This window comes from Athene cunicularia (assembly GCF_003259725.1).
Source record: "Athene cunicularia isolate RWA chromosome Z unlocalized genomic scaffold, athCun1 chrZ_part2, whole genome shotgun sequence".
Taxonomy (NCBI): domain Eukaryota; kingdom Metazoa; phylum Chordata; class Aves; order Strigiformes; family Strigidae; genus Athene; species Athene cunicularia.
The window spans coordinates 17016509-17041811 of record NW_020799143.1 but is presented as its reverse complement, the minus strand read 5'-3'; the positions used below and the strand labels follow the sequence as shown (position 1 = coordinate 17041811).

At 38.9% G+C, this 25303-nt stretch overlaps 1 protein-coding gene across 3 annotated transcripts in view; it reads right to left on the bottom strand.

The window, feature by feature from the left end:
- PRUNE2 (prune homolog 2) overlaps positions 1 to 25303 on the bottom strand; it is a 155404-nt gene that overhangs the window by 34649 nt on the left and 95452 nt on the right. For all 3 annotated transcript variants that reach the window (XM_026866146.1, XM_026866145.1, XM_026866147.1), the window contains exon 9: positions 24225 to 25056. In XM_026866146.1, coding sequence (XP_026721947.1) covers positions 24225 to 25056 — 832 coding nt within the window. The remainder of the gene's footprint in view (positions 1 to 24224; positions 25057 to 25303) is intronic.

Here is a 25303-nt window from a genome sequence, read left to right as displayed (position 1 = left end):
AGCTGTTATAATTCTACTTTGCCATTCTCACCCCTTATTTACGCACTAGTCCGTAGTGCCTTTGGAAACTACCGGTCACACATAGCCACTTTTAGTTAGATCAAGATGCAGCACTGAATAATAACAGGCTGGCAAACAGTAATGTTTCACATTTTATACAGATTAAGTATGGGTCTTTTGTCATCTGGCAAACCAGACATATTGTTGCAGAGAGCTTCGGCTATACTTTGCAAACTGCATGCCACAGTTAAAAGTTCCATGACACTATTTTTGTTGCTGTATATACAGTTACTGTATAGCCAAGAAAAAAAAAAAAAAAGATCATGAGTGGTTTTTTTCATTCTTTTGGTACCATTTGTACTTTAGAGTAATTCTGACCCAAATCAGTCATTTTGTAATACTGAAACAGTTGGTGTCCTGCATTGAAAGAGTACAGAAAGCATGAAAGTGAGAACCAAAACTACATCACAGATTTTCAAAGACTAAAATTTGCAAAATATCCTACCTAGCCTCTATTTTTTAGGAAGATACTAAGAAATTACATTTGACATACTTTGATAAGGCAAGTAAAAGGCATTAAGTGGTGAAAATAATAACAAAGGTGCTTGAATGTTTAAAGCAAATTGACTTGAACTGTTTTCATGTCTATTTTCTATTCAAGTATTTTACAAACTGCTTTTGGGGGGGGATAGTTAAACTGCAGATAGGAAACAATATTTTACATCTTCAGGACACCCTTGACAGCTTCCAAACTATTTGCACTAAAGATGTATCACTCCAAAAAACCTTCATTAATTTTACCAAAATAATTGCAGCATTTTTTTCTATATTCCTGTCCCAAACTCTTTAAAATAAATATTTTTTTTTCACAAAAGCTGAAGAACAGATAATTTTTAAGCTATGATAGAGCTGTGGTGAGATCAAAGAAGATACTTTTCCCTGCCACAGTATCAACTACCTCTGTTCGGATGATTCGGCTGAATGGGTCTGAATAGGCTTGGCTTGTCACTCCTGCAGTTTCTTCCTACCCTTGCTTTCCCCAAGAGGACTACCCTTGTTATTTTAGTGTGGGCAGACAAGACTCTTCTGGCCAATCTCTGCATCAGAGTATGAGCATAGTTTCTGTGATTTCTTGCTAATTTAATACAGATTATGTATAAATGTGTACGTGTACACCTGCCTATAAGTGAGCCAAAGGCTTCACTGTGCTCAAGCCCCATACCATCAAACTCCCAATACAGACAGGCAAACTAGTGAACTCCCACTTCTCCTACGAGGCCAGAGAATACAGACAATATAAAGCTAGGGTCAAACATGTCTGTGCTGCTCAAGTCATGACCAGGCCTTGTCTCTCAATAAAAACAGATACATACTAATCTTGTTAATTTTACTGGATTTATCCTTATACACTGTGGAGTATATCTTTCACAAATACAGGTATTAACTGCTTAATGATTGCTACAAAACATGCCAATTCTGGAATTTGTTAAATAACACTTGAAATATTCTTTCTCTTTCAATACACAATAGAACAGTAAAGAAATTTGATCAAAGCATCCTTCTCATAAATAAAATGAATGGCACAAGTTGTCTGCAGTGTACCATTTCCTTTTTTTTCCCCACTCTGCAGCATCATATGTGTTCAGAAGCTGTACAGAAAACTGATACACAGAATACCATCACAATTTACTTAGAAAATGTAAATAAGTCATTAGAGTCTTTGGCTTTTTTGGTGTCTGTTCAATTTATAGTAAAATATGTGCAATGAAGTCTAATTTGTTCATCTGAACTTAGCAGAGACAAATCTGAATTATAACGAAGTGCTTAAGAGCTGGATAAGGTAAGAAACCACAGTGGTAGAAACAGTGTCGGTAGACGATGATCCATTTTAAATTCAGATTAAGATTTTACTTGGGGTTTTATCAACCTTTACAAATATAAAACTATGAAGAGTTTTTAGGACTAAAGCAGCTCAAAACTAGTCAGATGATGAATTATGGGTACTCAGGGGTGTACAGTATGGCTGGAGAGAACAGGGTTTTGATACTAACATATAAACCATTCATTTATAAAATCTCTTACAGCATTATCACACCAAGTAACAATTCCTTACTGAACAAGCTTCTGAAATCACTTCAGGAAATTATTTGAAAGGAAATGCTCTTCTTTCAAGTTGTGTGAAGGGTAAGTTACTGGAGGACAGTGAATTTTTAGATTTTCTGTATTAAAAAGAGACAGTATTTTCTGCGGTAAGCTTGTAAAAACATTTGTGCAGAATGAAGATATCTCCTCTGTATGATAAGAGCATGACTGAGTTTTATATACTCTATTCCTACAGAAACAGTGACAATTACAATCTGATAAAAGCAATTTCCCACAAGTAATTAATTCAGAATTTTGAGAGCCGCCTAAATTTTATGCAATGCCTGGGACAGAATTATCCTAAATCATGACATTTCTAGAATTGCCTCAATACTGCTTTTCTCCCTGTGGCATTTTCACTTTTTTAGAAAAAAATGTGTATGTACCTGGAGTTAGCATTTGCTGCCTTGTCTAGCATCTCTTACACTTTCACAACATAATGTGTTCAAATGTTTTTCTGCATTCAGTGGCACTACTAGGGCTGAGGTAAACCAGAGTTTTATGTTACAGTTGTGTTTACAAGGATGGTACATTTCTAGGAGACTGATATATACATGTTTCATATCCTTTTGTTTGATTTTCCACTGAAATCTGGCTACTGCAAGAGGATATAGTCAAAAAACACTCCTTGCTTAGGGATTACAAATAAACAGCATCAGCATTTCTTTGAGAATCTCTATTTTGATGGCACAGTGTTTTTAATGTCAGTAATCCATATCGTTCATATTGGAATGTTTGATTGGGGAAGCAAGAATCTGTAGTCCTGAAAGATCTGGGGCAAGACAGACAGTTAAAAACCAGTTCAAGCTCAGTTTCCAAAAGCATTGCTGACACAGTTATCCATTGTATTTTCAACCACATAAAAGACAGTATCACTCTTCAGAAAATTTTTAGCTGAGATTAGATTTTCTCTCTCTCTTTTTTTTTTTTTTTAAATTATATCGGGTTCTCATTTAGTGTCAAATAAACAGTCAACAGGCTTTTCAAAGAAGAGGGAATCTGACTCTGGAGTTAGTCAAATTTTTCCAGATCACTTGTGCTTTACCCAAACAGATTAAAGATTCCTTGCCAGACATACATACTCTATGTTCAGTGAAAGTTCATATTTTTTAAAAGCCATAGTTAGTATTTGTTCAGTCATAAACAAACAGGCAATACAGGCATCTTTCAAATCTGGGGGTTTAGAAAAATGGTCACAGAGCATGGCTTGTGATACTGTAATTCAAACAAATGGCTCCAGACTCCCTATCAGTATGAGAATGAGCAGGATATGTACAGAGTTTGATTTCTAAAAACATAGTGCCCCATTTGCTGATGGCTTTTGAGACCATGCTATGCTGAGCAGCCCAGCACCTTGCAGAGTGATTTCTGACTGTGCACAAGCTCTCAACAGATCTCAGCAGGAACCCTAGTAGTGAAATATGGACTCCAAAAAGTTAAGCAACTACCTCCTCTTCCTTTCCCACAGACTATTTCACATACTTCCAAAATCCTGGCTTACAAAATTCCTTGCCTCCCATACAGGTGCAAGTGATGCCATGGTTGATGTGGCCAAAAGTACTAGAAAAACAAAACACTTTTTTTTTTTTTTCCTTTTAATGAATGCTCCTTATTGAAGAAGTAAATTAAGTTACTTTAGAAAGCTCCACTATAATCAGGTATGATCTATTGGATTGATAAAAGGAATCTTTCACTAGGAACAGAGGTCAAAGCCAAATAAGCTTTTTGTGTCATAAATTACTTCTTTTATGTGGTACACAGACCAGTCATTTAAGGATCAGCTGCACTGGGACTCAGGTTACTGCATATTTGCTTTGATAATTCAGGTCTACATACTTGCTCAGAAGTAGCTAAAAACCCCGTTTCTCAAAGGTGGATCAGAGACAGATAGCAAATTCTTATGAAAGAAGGAGAGGCTGGAGGCTGAAATCCTTTCCCTGCTCTTTCTTGGTTCAAACATTCTTACAGCTCAGTAAATTAATAATCTTTAAATAATTCTTAGTGCCCTCTGAAATTAGTATTCCTCGGAATGAAAGTTATCCTTCCTGACTCTCTAGGTACAGCAGCATTCTGTTATTTTGGAAAGAGCAGCTCTAAATATTCACAGCAATATGTCATAATCCCTATGGGCTGTGCTGCCTCACCCTTGTGTCATATGTGATATATCACCAGTTTCTCAAGCTGCATTGCAGCTATTACATATCAAGAAGTTCATTTCTTTAGTCTAAAATAATCTCTCCAATGAGTTGCTCTGAATGAACACCTGCAAAAGAGCACAACATTAATCCAATGGTGACTGTCAGCTTTCTAAAGTGATTCCTTCCACTCCAACCCACCACAACTTGCTCACCAGCTGGACTTTAAACTGTATACATTTTTCAGGCTTCTGTACACATCAGTGCAAAAATTTAATCAGAAGTGGAGCCCGCAAGTGCCAAACATTTTTTCTAGATAAGTAAATCATGTTTCTTCTGTGTTTTTCCCTCTATTATAGTGAAACATTTCAATTTTAAATCAAATTTTCACTACACGTTGAGGGTTTTGATAAAGTTTCAAAGCACAATTAGTGAAAGGAATGACATGGATGAAATCACCTCAGCTCATGTGAATACATGCTTGTTTTGGAAACTAAACGGGAGGAGGGGAGATGAAGTACGTTGAAAAGGTTATTCAGAGACTAGACATCTGGGGTTTTTTTTCATATTCTCAAATTCCACACATATGCAGGTACACCCTGGTCTTGGATGAAATGAAAGTCTTATAGCCCACCATCTCACTGGTTTGCAGTGAAAAATTGAGCTGTTTTGAGGAAGAATGCATGAACTGTGAAATTTTAGGTATGAAAACAATGTAGGAGAATTTAAGTTCCTTCTTGAGTCGCTTTTGCAGAACATAGGCAGCACAAAGTATTTTTCCTTTGAACCCGTCCCACCCCCACCGTGTAATGCTGCCCTTATGCAAGCACAGAGACCAGGAAAGGCGAAACGAGAGCGACTGGACATGACAGTACAGTATTTTCCTTGGAAGGTATTTAAAAGCCCTTGGTGTTTATCGAGTAACGCCTATCCACTGACTCTCAGCATGGCTCCACCTGAAAGTGCCCTTATGATAAAGCAGGGTGAAGTGTTTCATCAGGCCAAGGCCAGAGTACACAGTACCTTGTGTAAACACATCTCTGACCTTTCTGCTGCCAGAGGCAACCTACTGATGGCTCTCACAGCATTTTGATTGCTCCACCTGGGGGATGTCTAACCTCTTCTGGAGAAAATGAGAAAGCTGTTCTTCCATACTCAGAAGCAATAAAAAGCCTCAGAAGTGAAGCCTAAAGCAAACCTTTACTCACTTCCCAAATGAGATTTTACATCAATAGTTGATGTGTTTTCATAATTGCTATATTCCTCTTCAGTCTACAGTTCCATGCTTACATAAATTCAAAGCCAAAATATCTCACCAGACAGGTGACTTAGCAAGCGGTGTTTTGCTATCACTCATCTCTGTAGCTACTCCCAACATTCAACTCATCTCATATAAAAGAAGCAAACCCCATTCTGTTATCATAATTAAACATTTGACACATTATTCCATTTTTAGAACAGAAACTGTTTTGCATTTATATCAGAATAAAACATCTTTTCCTTTCTCTTCTATATTATATATCCATGCTTCAAGTTTGTGGCTTGTAACTGCTGTTCCATTTCTGTTCAGAAAATGCTAGAGATTAGAAATTTGCAGACCGTTGCTACAATAGTATGTTTAAAAAAAATAGCAAGTATCTACTTTCTGAAATCATTACTCTTTCTTGGAGTGCTCAGAAAAACGGTAATATAGTAATTCTGTCCTTTGTTTCAAATAGAGGATGGTTCTTCTGCTTATAGGTGCAACTCCATCAACTATATTGCAACCAAGATGTATTATTTCAGAGACCTTTAATGCTAATGTACTACTAACAAACCCCAATTTAATGTCCATGTGTTTGTGTTTCGATGCTTATCATCCACGTAAGATGGGTATAAGTGTTATACAAGCAAAGTCAGAGAACTGTTGGACATCAGTAGCAACTCTGTCAATAGCCAAAAGGAGATGCTATAGGAAATAAAGAATTAGTATATAAAGCTGAAAGATAAAACCTGACAAAGTAACAGCTTTAGCCTGAAGAAAGTTTGATGAAAATACACATAAAGAAACAGGAAGAAATCATGAACCTTAGTCACAAAAACCCCAGCTGGATAGTGCACTAGGAGAAGAAGAAACCCATTAACAAATGCACCCACTAAAATCAACCCCCAAAATTATTTCCTAAAACTAGTCCTTTGCTACAAAACTTCCAGACAATAAGCAAAAATTTTTACAGTTGCCTATTCAGGGATAAAGGAGACCGCAGTGTGAATTTTTCAGGTTCAGCAGAATTAATGATCCCTAAACTGTAGCAGAATATGCAACAAATCAAAGTGACATACACTGTGCAGGATTCAGTCAGTATCAGTCAGAGACTATGCTTCAATGACATCCACATACCAAGAAAATGAGCATACTGGAAGCAATCCACTCCAGGATATCTGAGACTAGAAAAAGTCATTACTTTTACTCACAGCTGTGTAAAATAATCATACTGTACACAGGTGACCTGTAAAAATAGATTCATTTTATAACTCCTGAGAGCTGCATTTAGCAACCATATGTTAGTATACTAAACTAACTGTGTTTCTATTGCTATTTATTTGGTAGCTCTTAATCACAAATTAGTTCAGGAAAAATCTATAGACTGAGCACTGGAATTTATGCATAGCATGAGACTTTTATTCCCACCTCTGGATGCAAATAAAAAAACCCAAAAAAATCTGTGGTGCTTTGTTTAAGCCAAAAGGTTTATTAATGAAACATCTGTGCAAATGTTAACTAATCACTGTCATACTGCTGCACAGTAGATAAACACATGCTGATATTCCCATTTTACAGAAAAACATGCCACTTACTTTCTTGACAGCACAGAATAAACCCTTGCTAAAAATTAGAAAAAGTCGTAACTTCCTAGTTTTTCACACTTCACTCTTCAGATTTAAAGCTACTTTTACTGATTACACTGTTATATTATGTTTTCTATGTGCTGATTTTTTATTCCATTTTCAGCATCAAGGTTGGATGAAAAACTTAGGCATGTCTGTAAGAGGTAATAATCTTTCTGTGGGAAAATCCTGTATTCTAACCAGATTTAAATTGTTTGTATTTCAGTATGTTAACTGGAAACATGTTAAAATTCTTGCTTCAGGCCACTAAATAAATTTTTAAATTATTATGAAAATGTTTCCTAGTCTCCAATCAACTTTAGTGTTTATTATCTGTTGATGTAGTCACCTTTTTCCTTGTTCCTCATCTTAAATCTACATTGTAATCTTCATTTTGCTTGAGGTAGCCCCTCATGGTAGTATGGTCTCCTGTCTGCTCTTATCAGTTTAAGACTGTTAAAAAAATAAAAGCTGCTATTCTTAAGCACATGCTGCTGCTAGGCAGCCACAGGCTGTCTGTCCTGACTCCTTGCCAGATCCCTCCCTGTGTCACAGCACAAGAGAAGCAGGCAAAGCCAGGGAGGGAAGCAGAGAGACATGAAGGGACAAATCTGAGTAACAGATGAGCAAAATCTGAGTAAATAAATGGGATTCACTAGGCTATTTCAGCAACCTTATGCATATGCCCATGGATGAGGAAGGCTTATGGAAGGAATCCAGGGCTCCAAGCTTCTTCAATTATCTATGACTTCCAGCCACATGAAATAAAAAGGCATCTCAACATAGAATGAGGGAAATTGGACTTAAGTCTCAAACCTAGAAGTCTTATTCAAATGATTCTTAGGATTGTAAGCAAGGCTGATGCTGCTTGCAGCAGATCCCAGAGTTCCCAAAAGTCTCTTCCTAGAGGTTTGTCACCAGCAGGCCATAGGACGGCACAGGAAAGAGTGCAATCCAATGAACAACTAATAACTTACCTTGACCTTTCTGCAGTCCCAAGCATTACTAACTGTGCACCATTCAAACACTGCTCCACTGCTCACAATCAGTCCTTTCTAGGGCTTTTCAGAGCTGCTATCATCTGAGTATTGGGCATTTCCAAACATTATTTAACATTCTTTGAGCAACAGCAGTGTGACTCAAAGATAAGGAATTATTCACTGTTACAGAAGAGAAATTAACTTTGAGAGTGTCCATTAATTGTGAGTTCCTGATATGTGATCCCAATAACCTTTGATTTTTTTTTCTGAATTCTTTATAGCATCTTTTATATGTCACTACTGATTCTCATAACCAGCTGCCACTGAAAAAGACTGGTATAGTCAGACCCCAGTGGCTTCACTTTGGCATCGAGAAAACAAAAAAATCAGACAGGGGTCACTGAAGAAGGACTTGTGTTATTCAAGCAGCTGTTGACTCCTAGTGACCTGCCCTGCACCACATAACTTCATGTCATGGTCACGGACAGGAAACAATTCTTTGTGGCAATGTTATCTGACTGTACTCACAAAATATCTCTGTCTTCAACTATACTTTCTATAGTGGAGTGTAGAATCTCCTAGGCATTTCATAGTATTACCATTTCAATAATACTCTCTTAACTCAATATTTTGTATGCAAAAGCAGGTAGAGAGCAACAAGCTCTAAGGTAGAAATAATATACCACTTGGCATCTACTGCCCTGCTTTGTCATTACATTTGCATACCACCACATAATCTTGCCCTCAGAGCAGGGCTGTCCTCCTTTATGTGGCTAGCTCAACGCTGCTTAATCTTTAGTGAGCCAGTGGAAAATTACTGGAATTAACAACACAAACTTGGGGAGCCTGTGTGATGGGTGCTCCTCCGTCAGTGTTGGAAGATCACAAGGTCTGGCAACAAGCTATGTAGGTTCACAGTGGTATTAGCATTTAGAAGGCTTGTATAAACGTATCTGATCTCTCTGCTCTTAATAAATGTTAATATTCTACAAATAACATCTAGATGATCTGTTAATCAACAACCACTGTTGAACAAACACTACAAATGCACAGTAACAAGATAATGCCAGAAGAAAAAGCAGGGACTATATCAATCCGATCTAAAAGATCCTTAAGTATAATCTGCAAATACATTTTGTTTGAAAATTGTATTTCTAAAAATTTACTAAAATGCCAGGCCTAATCACAGATCTGGGACCTGATTCCCTCATTCCACTTTCATTGAGCAATTAATTATTCCTTGAGAAAACACAGTTTTAGTTTTCCTCACTTTAAAACCTTCCAGCATGTGTGATTCTCAGTGACCATTTTCCTGCCACACTGTACTGTCAAGGCCATTCATCAGAATATCTGCAGCTTCAAATGATGCAACTGGCACACAAACAAGCACTTGAAAAAGCAGCATGCACCTTATACCCAGTGCAGCCATCTGCACTTCCAGGAAGTACGCTAAAGCCCTGAGAGTAGTTAATGGGGTAGAGGTTGCAGGATCAGAAGCAAAACACCCTTTAGGAAGTTCTATATTTTACGTCCAACTAAGATTCTTCAGTGGAGCTCTGAGAACTCCCCTCCACCTGTTATTACAGTCCACACCTTATCAAGCACATTTGCTTCCAAATGCAGACGTCTGAAATGCCTTCGGCTGGTTTTAACCATTAGTAATAGCTAGGAGGTCTGCAACTGAGCAAACTTCTGGCTTATTTCCTGTTTTCTACTTGGATCTTCTGTAATACTGTCAACTTTTTGCATTGCTGAATGGATTTGTTTCTCTGCATGTATGAATGCTGACAATGATGGTGATACTTATTACCATGCTATACTAGCTGGAATCAAATGTCATAACAAAGAATATAACAACAGGTGAATTCTGTCTTGCTCACATCATAAAATGTGTTTAGGGAGCTTCAGAGCTGCTAATTGTAACCACTCGCTTTACATCAAGATGTATACATTCATAGCACTTTTATTGGTCTGTTCATTAAAGCATTAGGATTTTTCTAGCATTCCTTTGATTTCAAGCTCAGCCTCTGCATAATTTATAATCTGCTGATAGACAGGAAATGATACATGGCAACTGTTTTTTTTATACTGTATGACTTCTACCTTTTCCTCCCCTCATAATGCTTCTTCTCTGGTCCTATTTATGACTTCATTCCTTATCCTTCTCAAAGAGCTTCTATTCCTTCAATATATTGTATCTTGTTAATTTGTTCATTTTCTCTTTTCTTCTCACTTCTGTGTCACTGTACCTTCAAATTTCCATCTTTCCATCTTTTCCATGTTAACGTAACTATGATTTCACAACTTATGATGTTCAATGTTATTATAATTTAGATTCCTATTTTATCTACTGTAGTAAGCCTACAATAACTAACAGCTACATTTTCCTTATCTTAGCTACAACTGAGCTAAAGAAGAGGCTCCAAAAAGACACTGATGTTAAACTTCAGATGTAATAGAGAGCAGGGGCATATAAGTGAAAATACAGAATGTGGAGCAGGAATTGTAACCAGCAAATCAAAATGGAAATACCCTAATGGGTGTAAATTGGTAACTGAAGAATTCTCATCCATATTGGGTGATTTTCAGTTTGGGAAAAACAAAGGAAAAGCCCCACCATAAGCCAGAGGAGACACCTAACACAGGCACATACATTACTGAAGCAATAAAACTGGCACCAAACAAGGCAGTCCTGCAGCCTGCTTGCACTGGTAGGAGGTGTTCAGAGCAAGAAAGACTGTCAGACCCTGCAGTAGGCAGGTCTAAAAAGGCATGTGCAAAAGGAGACAGGAGGTGCAGAAAGCCACCAGTTATCTTCAGAAGCAGAACTCTGTCACTAAGTTGGAAGGGCCTCAGAAGCAGTAGGAAGATAAAAACCAACCTAAGTGTGGGAGAGAGGATAATATCAGACATAGCAAAAATGCTCTGAAAGAGCAAGCGATGGGAAATGCCACACTGATGAAGTAATGTTCGGGAATGGGGTGATCAGAAGGGGCTCCTCCTCCCTCCCACAGCACTCCTCACACATTGTAACTTGGCAAATATCATACAAGGATAAGGTTACCTACATACTCTACTGCTTTAGGCAAGCAGGCAAAGGTGTATCCATCAGACAGCTCTTCAGAGTTTGCTGTCAGTGTTTTCTGCTAAGGAGAGTGATCTTTTTCTTGTAGGGCACAGACAGGTTTCATCTGGTAGCCTGAAATAAGGAAGTCTGATCTACTGCTATTTTTTCACAGTTGCAATGGCTATAGAGAAGACCACAAACTACAAGATAAGTTAAGAACTAATTAGAAATATCTGAACAAGTTAATCTGTAAAATCCCGTAACAGCTAAGCCATTTCCTTCAATGTCCAAGACTAAGAAAACTGTCAAGCAACTGGACTGTCACTCCCATCCTTCCCTCTGCCTGAGTTTCATTTATTGTTGCAGCAGCACCATATTTATCTGGATATTTGTACAGGGTCTGATAGGAAGTATCTCCAGTCTTGAGGACACTACAGTCATAAAACCAGCTTTATCAATACTCACATGTGCTGACAAATCCTATTCTGACCTATACCTTATTTCTTGATGAGCTTGAGAGCTGCATCTTTTTCCTGAACAAAGACTGTGGCTTAAAGACGTGTTTTTTTTAAGTTTCTACAGATAATTACAAGCTGTTAAATAACACTGCTCTCCTGTTACCGCTAAATACTACAGAGATACCACAAAACTGCAACAGACTGCTTGTAGCAGGATATAAGTTTTTAAAGTTGTCAACTTATGCAAAAAGTAGACTTGTCTCTAACTATACGAATCTTCTACAATATTGTCTGGATTTATGCAGGGTTAAATAACAGCCAGACTCATCAAAGGCTGGAATAAAAAGGCTATTTTAGACCACAGTACTCCCCTGTCCAATAAGAGATAGCAGTGGAGAGCATGGGTGAGTGTAATGGGAAGAACACAGCAGCCTTGGAAAAAAGGTGTTTTGGCCCCCACAGTTGCTGTAATGCCTCCTGACAGTGCTGCTAGCATCCTCCTTTTCTTAACACAGCTCTGCTACCCGAGAGTATGCACAAAGGCAAGTCCAGAAATGACATCTCTGCCTGTCCCCCACATATTCAGACTGATTCTGGTTAAATACACCTACCAAGCCTGCATACATTTCCTTTCAGTGTTACTCTCAGTAGCTAATATTTAGACATTCTGTACATTTTCAATGCCTTCTGTACATCACTATCATTTATTTGCTTACCACACTTAAAACTGAAGAACATTCTCATTCCTTCATCAATACAGAAAAGCAAACATCTGAATGGAGCTGCATCAAGCTTCTATAATTAAACAGAAATACTGCCTGTACAAACCAACTTCTGCAGTCATTTTTCAGTCCTCTTACCACTGAGATTATTGCTGCATCCTTGATCAGTTAACATTCAAATATTACATATTCTGTTCACTGCAACATTTTTTTAAAATTTCAAAGAATACAAAACTCATATGGTTCAGTTGGTAGCAAAAAACCTGAAAACAATACTATTGTCTAGTTACAATGAGAGCTATCACAATCACTATGCTAGTAATTAAGCAATCTTAAAAGCAAGTTATCTGCTGACAACGCCCGATGCTTGTTCCTTTTTTTTTCCCACCGTATCCTCAGAGCTAGGCAAACAAGCTGAAAATAATCTAATGAGCTAGGTGACTGTGCAGTGAAGTTTTGTTTCCTAATTACAGATACTGTGCCTGCTCTCAGACAAAAGAAATCCCATTGAACTGACATAAGATTCTCTCATAAAGAGCTGCAACAGAATTGAAACACAGCTGCCCGGTTTTCAGTAAGGAGATCCTGGGTGCTTTGCATTATGCTGACAAACATTTCCCCTTTTTCTGTCTAAAGTAACTGCAACAACAGAGCTGTAACCAGAAAACCTCCTGATTATCAGCCTCTCAAGAGTAAAGAGACGCTTACCTTCTAAAGACTTGAAGAGGCCTTTCTACTGTGAAAATAATAAAGATGCTGTATTGCTGCACTTCAGCATCCCTCCTTCTGTAGCAGTTCACTAGGAATAGAGATCCTCCACCATTTTCTTGTCACGTGGCTAGCGGTACTGCTAAATAAGGGTGATCACCTGCCTTCAGATAGCTGACTGTGTGAACCAGCAGCGACCGGGGCTTTGGTTAAAGGAGCGCTTAAATGAATGCAAAGATGTGCTTCGGCCGTGAAATTTTTTTTTTATTTTTTTTTTTTTTTTAATTCCCTGGAGAGCTTTGTCAGAGCATCACCAAACTTTGATACAGCGTGTCAGCTAGTAGTAGTGAAACCCTCCCCACTGTTTCATTTCAGAGCTGGAGGAAAGCTTGTCGTAAGACACAAAAGTTTCTAGGGATTTAACCTGTCTCAGCCCTCATTTCTGTTTGCACTGATGTTTATAGAACACATGCATATTCAAACGAGCTTTACATAATTTGTTCGTTTTGCAATTCAGCTACGGGAATGCAGATGCAAATTTAAACAAAACCCCAACCAACAACCGGTTCAGAACGCTGGCTGAACTTTCAAAACACAAACTGTACGACTACCAAGAGGCAATACTCATGGCCTGTGCTCTTGGCTGTGTTTCTTGGGGGTGTGCTTGAAGGAAGGACATTTCTTCCTGTGCAGTGCAGTGCCACAGTTCCATTTTATAAAAGCCTCTTGATGCAGTGTCCCTAGAAACGACAGGTTTCTTTCCAAATGCAAACCAGCTTTCAATCCTATTCCCCTGCAATCCCGTGGGGATAAAACTGCAAGGCAACAGGCCCTAGGATGGCCTAACCTTCAACTGGTTTCTCCCTTTACACTGTGCAATGCCCCCTTGAAGATGACTTAGGTGAGAACTGGAGATGCTTTCACATCAAATTGCTAGGCCATAAGCAGTCAAAACCAAACAAAGGCCTAACGCCATTTTCATTTGTCAGTACGGCTCCACTCACACCTACAGCACAGTGTAAATAAAAATTCAGTGGCTCCCACCTTGTTCTTCATGGTATTAGTAATTCTACAGGGAAAGTTCTCATCTGCTGCAAATCTAAGAAATCAGTCTCCAGCCGCTATTTTAAACAACTGCAGACCAACACCAAGCATTAAAAAAATTTAAAAATCATCACCAATATGAAAACACATCTCTAAAGAGGACACTGCTGCAGATGCATCATCTTCAATGCTTCTGTCAGCTAGCTCTACATAAAATTTCCAGTGATAAGGGATATTTTTTTAGCACCTTTTCAACTGGACAATCTTTAACTCATTTGAAATCAAAAGTCCAGACACCCAGAAACTGTATCCAGGAAATAGAGCTATAGAGTATTCATGTACAATAGAAGTAATTAGTAGCGTGATTATGATGAAGCTATGAAATTAGTAACGTGGCAGAAGCTATGGCCTTGATCCTCCATGCTCAGAACGACACAGACCATCTCTGAGATTTTAGGATGCTCTGCTGGGACCCACTAAGCTCACAGGGGCTCATTGTCACAGTCAGGTCTACGTGAATAGGGTTAAGTTTCAAACTCATTAATGCTTTAAGATGAAATCTCATGTCATTGATCACATTGATTGGAATAAATTATATAGTGAATTAGCTCAGTAAACCATGGGGTTTTGAACAGTGGGGGTGTTTTTCATGTGACTGCTAAACCATACTAACATAGTCCAGATCTTCTTGCTTTAAGAAAGTGGCTCTTTCTTAAAGTGGCTCAGCCCAGTCTCACAATTTAAGAAAAACTTCATAACCACAAATGAGTAATAGTAAGCTTTGTTTCATTTTTAAAAATTGTTTTTCAGTCACTGAAGTGTTGTTCACTTTTTCCTAAAAGGTTTTTATAAAGTACTTGGTATTTGGCATGTAAATATTAATGCTGTTTTTACAAAAATGGGATCATCACCATATTGGCTGCTGCTATTGTTTAACAGCTGTCTCTGCAATGGAAAACTGGGTTTTTAGTTTTAATTAATTTTCAACATCCAGATGGTGATGGAAAATACTGTATCACCCCAAAACTGATAAATAAGATGGCTGTCATCACTTTATAGACCCAATCAAATAGAGGGAAAGAAATGGTGTTACTAAAGCCCATGCATGAACTTCAATAAAAAGCATTAGCAGCGACACTAAAATAGATCATTACAAAACAACAACAAAAAGTTTTAATGAATTTATGGCTATGTTGTTGGAAAGTTCCCTGCTCTGAGTCTGGCCCAGGGATTCTTCTATTTTCACAGATGGAACATCTTTACAAAGGCTAATATATAGCATAGAGCTTCTAATACATAATGTATATTACTATAATAATTATAATGATATGATATATAATAATGTAAAATACATTACTTATATAGTTTCCCATTCCTAAACTCAGATGAACACTGAAATCTCAAGTGCTGAGCCAGCAATCTTAAACCGTACTTTCGGGTGCCAATCTAAACATTTTGTTTCAATTTGCTCTTTTACTTTAGTTACAAGGCATTAACCTTCATTTACATGCATGTTCCTACCAAGCAACTTTCTCAGTTGTTGCTTCTTTCCTTATGTGTTTTTTTTTTAACCATTAAAGCATGCTCCTTGTGTTTGGTAAATTGTCAAGCTTTGTGCTGTGAAGTGGGAAACGAGAGTTCAATTCCAAGTTCAGTAGGAGCTGGAAGCACCGCTGAAGCAGCATGCCTGGTCCCCAGAGTGCCTGAAATTGCTTTCCAGCAAATCTGGCCAACTAATAAACAACCTTGACAGGAGTGAAAGATGACAGCCCCATAGGGATGCAAGGGAAAAATGAAACAGAGGCATCCAAAAGGAAGTAAAGGTTACTTTGCAGAATGTGACCTCTTAAATTTATACCGGATTTTCAGTACTTTAGTCTTCCTGTATATAGCAGCCTGCTCTGACGGTTAAATCAAGAAGCAAACCTGGGCTCCCTAATTCATTGCCTTATCCTAGTTTTGGGGTGATAGAAGAGACATTTTGAGAAAATAGTGGGTGAAACCACTGGTCCACTGGAGTCAATGAGAATGTTTCCCCTGGTTCTATTCTGTCAGTATTTCAGTTCAGTACTGGATACTGATATTTGACTTGAATCATTAATGGCTTTAAGATACATGATGTGCATTTGACTAAATCACAGAGATAGCAGAGTAGTCTCACAGGTCTCTTCTTAATCTTTAAACAGTCACAGATTTTTCTTTCATTGTATTTCATTATTCACTGCCAAGCACGGGCAATATGATGAAAACAGGCTTCTCTATTAAAAATTTACTGGATTGCTTACAGTACCAGGCAATTGTAATAGCCAGCTGTATAGCAGTGGTCAGAGAGATTTTGGACAGAGGCAGTGGAAGAACTACCTTTTCAAAAATGTTACAAGTGAGCAGAAAAGACTGATTCCTGCTTCCCTGCAAACACGTTCTCACAAAGATAAATGAAGCTTTATTTTGTGGAAGCTTTATTCCAGTGTGTTAAATAAATCTTGGCAGTTGTTCAAAGGAAACTTTCTTCTGCCCAGTTTTGCCACCAGTTTTCCAAGCTCTCCCCTAAACCTTCCAAACATCAGTGTCTTTGTCTCCACTCCTCTCACTACTTACTCCTGAAGTCCATTTCCATAGTATTTCCTTTAGCTCCTTCTAACATTCCCTGCTAAGGAAAAGGATAATCCTTCCCTACAGCAAAGGTAAGAGCAAGAATAATCTGGTATATACAACCACTAACATACTCTGTGCGTGTAGGTCAAAGCTAGCATAGTCATCTGCAGTGTTCTCCCTCTGCCTCCTGACCACTCACTGTCAAGCTTTACACAGCTGTAAGACAGGACAGCTTCCATCAGGAAGAAAATTACTTCCAGTCTTCATAAGTTTTACTGCTGGCACACCTCCAGCCACAGCAGAAAGCAGAGTATGTTATCCTGCCTATCCAACATTCATGCAGTGCCCCATGAATTCTTCTTTTTTAAATGTAGTCACTCTCAGTTGTTCACATATGGAAAGCTATATAAAAAGCTATTTTCTTTCTGGAAAGACTGACATTAATAGTGTGCTATCAATTCTTTCTCAACTTTTTTGAGGCCAAAGAAACCTCTAGGGTTTATTATTGCTGGTGTTCATATATTACTTAGAGAGGTTTATGTATTTTCTTTAGTGCTTTAATGCTAGCAAGCATCCTCATACTTTTCTTCTCTTTCTGCTGCATCTTCTTGCAGAACAAAAAGCCAACCAGAGGGAAGAGCTTTACCACCGGTCACAGACTTTCTTAAAATCCACCAGAACAGCCTGGAGAGTTATTATTGTTGACATTAGGATGAAGGGAACAGTAAGAAGCAGATAGCAACATTTTAATACACTTCTTCATTCTCATTTTTGATTATGCTTTCTGTTTCAAAACTTTAATTCACTCTTCTACAAAACAGTCAATTTGCTTAGACAAAGTGACAGAGACTTTGTGGATTAAAGCAGAAAATAATGCAAACGCCATCCTTTACTGACACTTACTTCATTGATAAAGGAACCAACTTCAGCACAGTATGAAAGATGAGCTTCATTTTTTTTTCTAAACAAGGACATGTGAATAAACTGTGGATTCAAAAAAGGGCTTATAAGGCAGTTACCAAGTAAATGCCTCCATGAACTTTGGACCAATCCAATTGTTCATTGGTTGGGATGTCCCCATCATCTGTCCAAGTATAAAAGATGAGTTTCAGTATTCTTGAGAGATCATAGAATGGTTTGGGTTGGAAGGGACCTTAAAGATCATCTAGTTCCAACCCCCCTGTGATATGGGCAGGGACACCTTCCACTAGGTCAGGTTTCTCAAAGCCTCATCCAACCTGGCCCTGAACACTGCCAGGGAGGAGGCAGCCACAGCTTCTCTGGGCAAGTGTGCCACCACTGTCCTAGTAAAGCATTTCTTCCTTATATCCAATCTAAATCTGTCCTCTTTCAGTTTAAAACCATTACCCCTATGTCCTATCACTACACAGCCTTGTAAAAAGTCCCTCTTCAGCTTTCCTGTAGGCCCCCTTTAGGTACTGGAAGGCTGCTATAAAGTCTCCCTGGGGCCTTCTCCAGGCTGAAGAGTCTGTCCTCACAGGAGAGGTGCTCCAGCCCTCTGATCATCTTCATGGCCCTTCTATGGACTCACTCCCACAGGTCTATACCCCTTATGTTGGGGGCCCCAGAGCTGGACACAGTACTCCAGGTGGGGTCTCACAAGAGTGGAGTAGAGGGGAAGAATCACCTCTCTCAACCTGCTGGTCACACTTCTCTTGATGCAGACCAGTTGCAGACCATCAAGACAGTTCACTTTCTGGGCTGCAAGCTCACACTAACAGGTAATGTTGATCTTGTTAACCAACAATCCCAAGTCCTTCTCCGCAGGGCTGCTCTCAATCCACTCATCGCCCAACCTGTATCTGTGCTTGGGATTGCTTCACCCATGTGCAGGACCTTGCACTTGGCCTTACTGAACTTCATGAGGTTTGCATGGGCCCATCTCTCAAGTCTGTCAAGGTCCCTCTGGATGGCACATCCCTTCCCTCCAGTGTGTTGAACACACCACACAGCTTGGTGTCATTGGCAAGTGTGCTGAGGGGGCACTCAATCCCACTGTCCATGTGACCAACAAAGATGTTAGACAGCACTGGTCCCAATACTGTCCCCTGAGAAATGCCACTCATCAGTGGTCTCCACTTGGACATCGAGCTGTTGACCACAACTCTTGGAGTGCAACCACCCAGTCAATTCCTTATCCACTGAGTGGTCCATCCATCAAATCCATGTCTCTCCAATTCAGAGACAAGGATGTCATGTGGGACAGTGTCAAATGCTTTGCACCAGTCCAGGCAGATGATGTCTGTTGCTTTTCCCTTATCCACCAACACTGTAACCCTGTCATAAAAGGCTGCCAAATCTGTCAGGCAGGATTTGCCCTTAGTGAAGCCATGCTGGCTGTCACCAGTCACTTCCTTATTGTCCATGTGCCCTAGCATAGTTTCCAGTAGGATCCACTCCATGATCTTGCTGGGCATAGAGGTGAGACTGACTGGCCTGTAGTTCCCTGGGGTTTTTTTCCCCTTATTAAAAATGAGGGTTATGTTTCCCCTTTTCCAGTCAGTGGGAACTTCACCAGACTGCCATGACTTCTCAAATTTGATGGACAGTGGCTTAGCCACTCATCTGCCAGTTCCTTCAGGACCTGTGGATTCATCTCATCAGGTCCCATGGAATTGTGCACCTTCAGGTTCCTTAGATGGTCTCAAACCTGATCTTTTCCTACAGTGGAGAAGATACTACAGTTCTTCATTCTCCCAGTCCCTGCCTTGCCTTCTGTGACTTGCATGGTGTGGCTGAAGCACTTGCCAGTGAAGACAGGCAAAAAAGTCACTGAGTACCTCAGCCTTCTCTATGTTTCAGGTAACCAGGTCTCCCGTTTCCTTCTGGAGAAAGCCCACATTTCCCCTAGTTTTCCTTTTATCACCGACATACCTATAGAAGCTTATGTTTGTGTCACACATAAATATATGAAGGTAAAGTACATACCTAAAAATAAGGAACCTGATTTCTATACCCTGCTAAGGGGTATATGAAACAACAACCAGCAGACCACAAAGAAAGCTTCCTTGTGAGAAGTAAAGGCTATATTAGAGAAAGCCCCAGATTTAGGAGTCAATTCTAAAACCACTAGCACAGAGATGGTATTACAGGTTTGGAACACAAACTTAATTGCATAAAGCAAAAGTATTTGACAAAACAAAAAAATGAGCAGAGAACATAATCCATGCTCAGGGCACAGCTATTCAGTCATAACAAGGGTGCTTAATATTCTGAGCTTAATTTTTCCAAGCATGATGGGAAATAGACCATTCAGTCAAGGGAAGACTCGCATTTAGTGAAGAATGCAAGAAACTTTCCTGAATCAAAATTATGGCCTTTCAGAAGTACAAGAATTCAGACAGAAGTACACTTCTGAGAGCTGAGTATCAGTTACTTAGACTTTGGTTCAGTTCTACCAAAGCCTACTTAAAACATGTAAATCTTTGGCAGACTCAGAGCCTGATGACTAGCACCATCAGACCACCCAGAAACTCTACTGCAGTAAGAACAAGAGAAAAGCCTTAGTTTCTTCTCTTACATGACAGCACCAGTGTTTCTGTGCTAACCTTTCATTGGCTGGTAGTTCTGCTGTATCACATTGTTTTAAACTTTGTCAGCTAACACAGAGGGCGAGGATGCATATTTTGAACCCCAGGAGCATGACTGTTAACCATATTGGTGTGTGTCTTGACTCTAGCCTTGTTCTGCGGAAAGGGGTTCCTGCTACAGGCTAAGAAGAGCAGTTAATTTCAGACTTAAAAGCTGCACACTGAGGAATGTTTTAAGAAGGAACTTTTGTTTTTAAAACTGCCAACAAAATGCATTAGAAAGCATTTCTAACTACACACTTCTACCATATCAGTCGCTGTTTCTTCAGCTGTTTATGCAAGAGATTTAATGAGACTGGCATATAATCTAGAAATAATTACTCCTGTATGTATTTTATTCTTTCTACCATAATATTTTTTGTGTGTTTGCTTTGGTTTCAAAGGAATGAAGGCCTCCATGATCACACTGTGGGCATGCATAGGGACATGTGCATGTGTCTCCGCTATCCCCTAAAGAGTTCAAAGTCATTATCTAACTGATTAAAGACATAATCTTATTACAAGTTTATTCAGCTACCAAGCACAGAGGAAACAAAAACAAAAAAACAGCACCATAAAAGCAATCTCTATTAGATATGAAAACTGCATACAAGAGCAATATTTTTAATAAGATTAAAATGGTGGAAAAAACTTATGTTGGTTTTCACACCTTATCACAAAAAAGCCTAACAACAAAACATAAACATAAAGGAAAGTAGATTTTACTGGTTCTGTGCTTCCATAAATAATTGTTAATGGGGATGCTGAATAACTTCCTTGCTTTTCTTTATGTGTCTGGGCTCCAGCATCACTAGTGTTAAAGACAGAAATAGCCGCTGCTATCCACTGAAAAAGCATTTGGTATTAAACAAGTATCAAATAACTTCTGAGTCAGATAAGAAAAAAATCCTAGCAGTGGAAGCTAGAGTGACCATATATATATATATTCTATAACGAGAACTACAGTATCTTTTCCTTGCAGGATGCACCATATTCCATCAAGCATTTAAGTTTTCACTGAAAACACTCTTATATTAACATGGTCCAGTTTTGGACTTTAAGGTGGGGATCAGTCTAAGAGAATATGCTAAGAATAATGAATGTACTTACATGTAAAACACCAATGCAAACTACTACTGTGTACAAGATTCAAGTTTTTACTTTGGAGACTTACAGAAATTCCTAAAGAACAGCAGAGTTCTTCTCAAAGTGGATCTAACAATTCATAGCAATAAGACGTTAAAACCCCCTATAAATCCATGGCCATACTAATGATTTTTTGAGTGTAAGTTTAAAAATCAGATTGTCTTCTTGAGGTATCTAATGAAGAGTTTTACTGTTTCAAAGTTACCTGAACTCCCCTGTGCTAATTTATAAAAATAATTTAAAATCAGATATCTAGACCAGTTTTCTGTTCCTCTCTGAGAACATCATGGGCATGTAAGAATGACAAGTCAAACCCTAGGATCCTATCCACATGTAATTAACCAGTGTGACTTAAGCAGAGTCAACATCTGGTTGCTTTTAATTTAAAGTGCTTTATGGGAGATAGAGGAGTTGACAGCTGTTTTTTTCATGTCATATTTGCAAGCCTGAAACTACCCAGCACCTCTAAACAACCTTTTCTTTTCCCCATCCTAATCACCATTTATTCTGAGAACAGGTTGTAAGCATTTTTTGCTTTAAAAAATTTCACTAGGAATTACTGGTTTGTCAAAAACCAGATTTGTTCATTGAAACTAGTTGGTTTTGATGAACTTCCAGTGAAATGTTGCAGAGATATGGAGGAAGATGACTTCCAGGGTGTGGACTAGTCCTAACAAGCAAATCACCTTAAAATCAAAAACCTATTTTTTTCCAGATTCACAAGCCCAAGACACCCTTCCACACAATAACATGGATGCAAAACAACTGCTTGGACATTTTGCTTGTTTTCCTTCTTCCAGATTTCTCTTTTGTAGAAAATTTCAAAATTTCTACTTTTTGTTCTGGAATGGAAGCTTGGAGGATTGGATACTACAGAAATGCTATGCCTATCAGCTCTACTTTTGATAGTTTCAAGGTCAAGCACTCAGCATTTGGTTTACTTCAGACTGTACAGAACTGCAGAGTCCTCATCTTCTGCTAACCCTTCTGAAGATCTGCCTCTTTCTTAAGAGCAGTAAATGCTAACCTGCATCAATAAAAGCTGCCACTGCCTTACCAAAACAGAGTCCCTCTCATTTCATGTTCTCCTCATTGCTGTCTGTCTATTTGGATTGAAGTGATTTCAGCAGGAACAGTATGTGAGGGCAATCTTGTCAAGAACACCTGAAGTCCTACACAGGTGCTTAAGTTTAAGCCTGCATGCAACTTAATTATATTTCAGAGTTTCTGAGACTGGGGTTTCTGTTTAGGATGAAGCCAGCACTTACCACATATTAAAAATAGCTCAGCTATAACAGTGTCTGATCTTGTGATAACAATACACTCTGAAAAATGTGTGAAAATGTTTAGAGGGGAGGTATTTTAACATCTGGCAGAAGATAAATCACAGCTATTGAACTATTCATTCCACAAATCTTAATAAAATGCGAACTGTTTGGAGTGGAGAGGTGGGTAGCAAAAAGCTGTGATTTTCTATCAGATTATTTGTACATGCTGTTATCAGGGTTATACTATCGTTCACAGGCATGCCACCTCTAAAGGAAAAAAAGCCTACTGCTAAAATTGCAAAATGGTTAGTGAAAGTTTCAAAAAGTCAAGTCTAAAATAACTTGTAAGCCTATTAAAACCTGATAATAAAAGTTGTGAAGGTATTCTACACTGAACTGCCAAGTGCTTGGAAGAAACTTGGAGAAAAGTAAAAAATCAGTCTTGCATTTCACACAGACAGCGTGTTTCCACATATTTCAAACCATGTATGTTCTTTTGGGTAAGTGCAATTTGAAAGGAGTAACAAGTACAAAGGAGTGAAACCCCTAATTTTATTTGTACTGGGAAGTTTCTTTTCCTGCTCCCAAGAATTTCACTGTATAAATGCAATGCTAGGTTCCTCTTCATAAAACTGCAGCATGTCAGTAGCAGATGCCCAGGAGAAATGCGGTCAGACTTCCACACTTGCATCTCTGGGGCTACCCTAGAAGTCCACTATAGAAGTTACAACCTCTTGGCTGTAGAAGGAGTCAACAACAGAAGCACATTCTCCAAAATGCTACAGTAAATGGAGTCGAGAGGGGCATCTCTCTCTCCATCTGGTGACACAGCAGAGAGACAGCCAGAAGCAGTAATGCAGTCAGCATAGAGGCTGCACTTCCACCCAAAGGCAGGTGCAAATACACTCAAACTGCCTCAACTACCAGTCCAGTCCAAACAGGCAGAAATACTGCTGTGCCTGACTACAGATTGGCAGTAATTACCAAGATCGTAATCATCTTTCCTCTACAAGCAGCATCTTCTTCTGACTCTGGGGCTTGGCTCCCTCCTATCTTCCTTTCCAGCAATTTTGCGTTAGGCAGAAAGAATACTTCACTTCAATCCCTCCACAATCTCATCACTGGCATTGTATCTGCACTGTCAATACCATCAGTACGGTTTTGGTCTGTGTTCCCTCACCACATTTGTTTCAGATATAATAGTAGGTTATGAAGTCTGTGGCACTTCACAAAAGGAAGATGGACTTCTTCCTGCAAGGAAGTGGCTTTACAAAATTTCTGCATTGCAAAACAATCTTAATTTGGCTCATATCAAGCAACCAAGAACCAAGACTCTATTTTTATAAAGGGAGGAATACAGTGATAGTTAAATTATGTAAATATAATTAGTACTTCAGACTTGAAAGTCCTTGTCATCTGTTCATAACGTCATGCACCTCAATAATATTGATAACAAGTGAACAGAAAACTCTTGAATGGAAACAGGTTGGTTTTTCCTTACCCTGATTTTTGACTCCGTTCTCTTTCAATGTTGAGAAGCACCATTTCCTTCTCCATTTCTTGTTCTGTTGCTATGTTATTTCTGAGCACCTGTTGATAATTTGCTTCCCATCCACCATCACCACCAACCACCTGCAATACACATGTTCCTGTGATGCCCAAACTCTCATCCTCAGTAGTCAGGTTTTCTGAAGGAGAACAGCCCTCATGTTCAGAAGATTTCTGAAGGGGAGTTTCTACCTGAAATTCTGCCTGAGTGTCAAGAATCCATTCCTGTGTTACAATAGCTGCCAGTTCTTCACCAGAATGTGCAGACCCTGTTTTTGGCATGTCTGACTCGGCAGAAATTTTTTCAGGTGATATGTCACTGACTTCCTTTTGGCCCAATATAATCCATTCCTCATCTTGCCCACAGCTTTCCCGTGATCTTCTTTCATCATCCAGCTTTTGAGGCACAACAGAGTAAGTTTTCTCTTCTAAGTGAAGAGAGTCCCATTCAGTCCCACAAACAGAGTGATCTTCTCTTTCATCTGCAATGGAGATTGGCTGAAAGGTATCCAAGGAGCCCGGCGAAAAGTCTTCATGAGATTTTGTTTGTTCAGCTACATCAGCTTCTTGAAATGCAAAATCACTTCTGTTTCTTTCAAGCGTATCCTTCCTTGAAGGTATATTTTCTTCCTCAGTAACAAGGATGTAATCCATCTCCAGTGAAGCTGGGTCTTGGTGTACTTGCATCTTCATATCTTCCTTACCCTCCATACTTTTCAGTTCAGGGCTCTCAGAGGAATTTCTCAGCTTATTCTCCCTACAAAGTAGGAAGTCGGTGCCAGCTTCTAAAAGAACAGGCAAACAGAAACTCCTTTTAGTTTTTGAACTACTGTTTCAGTCATCATGATTTCTTTAAATCAGTACAGTGAGATAAAGCTCTTTTTAGTTTGCTTTGCTCTGTTAATGTGTATTTAAATTTTATAACATCATCATCACCATCATTATTGTTAAAGATTATACATTAACACTGCAATCATTCCTAAGGGACAAACAATTCAGTCTCCCATACGCTAGGCCCTGTACAAAGAACAG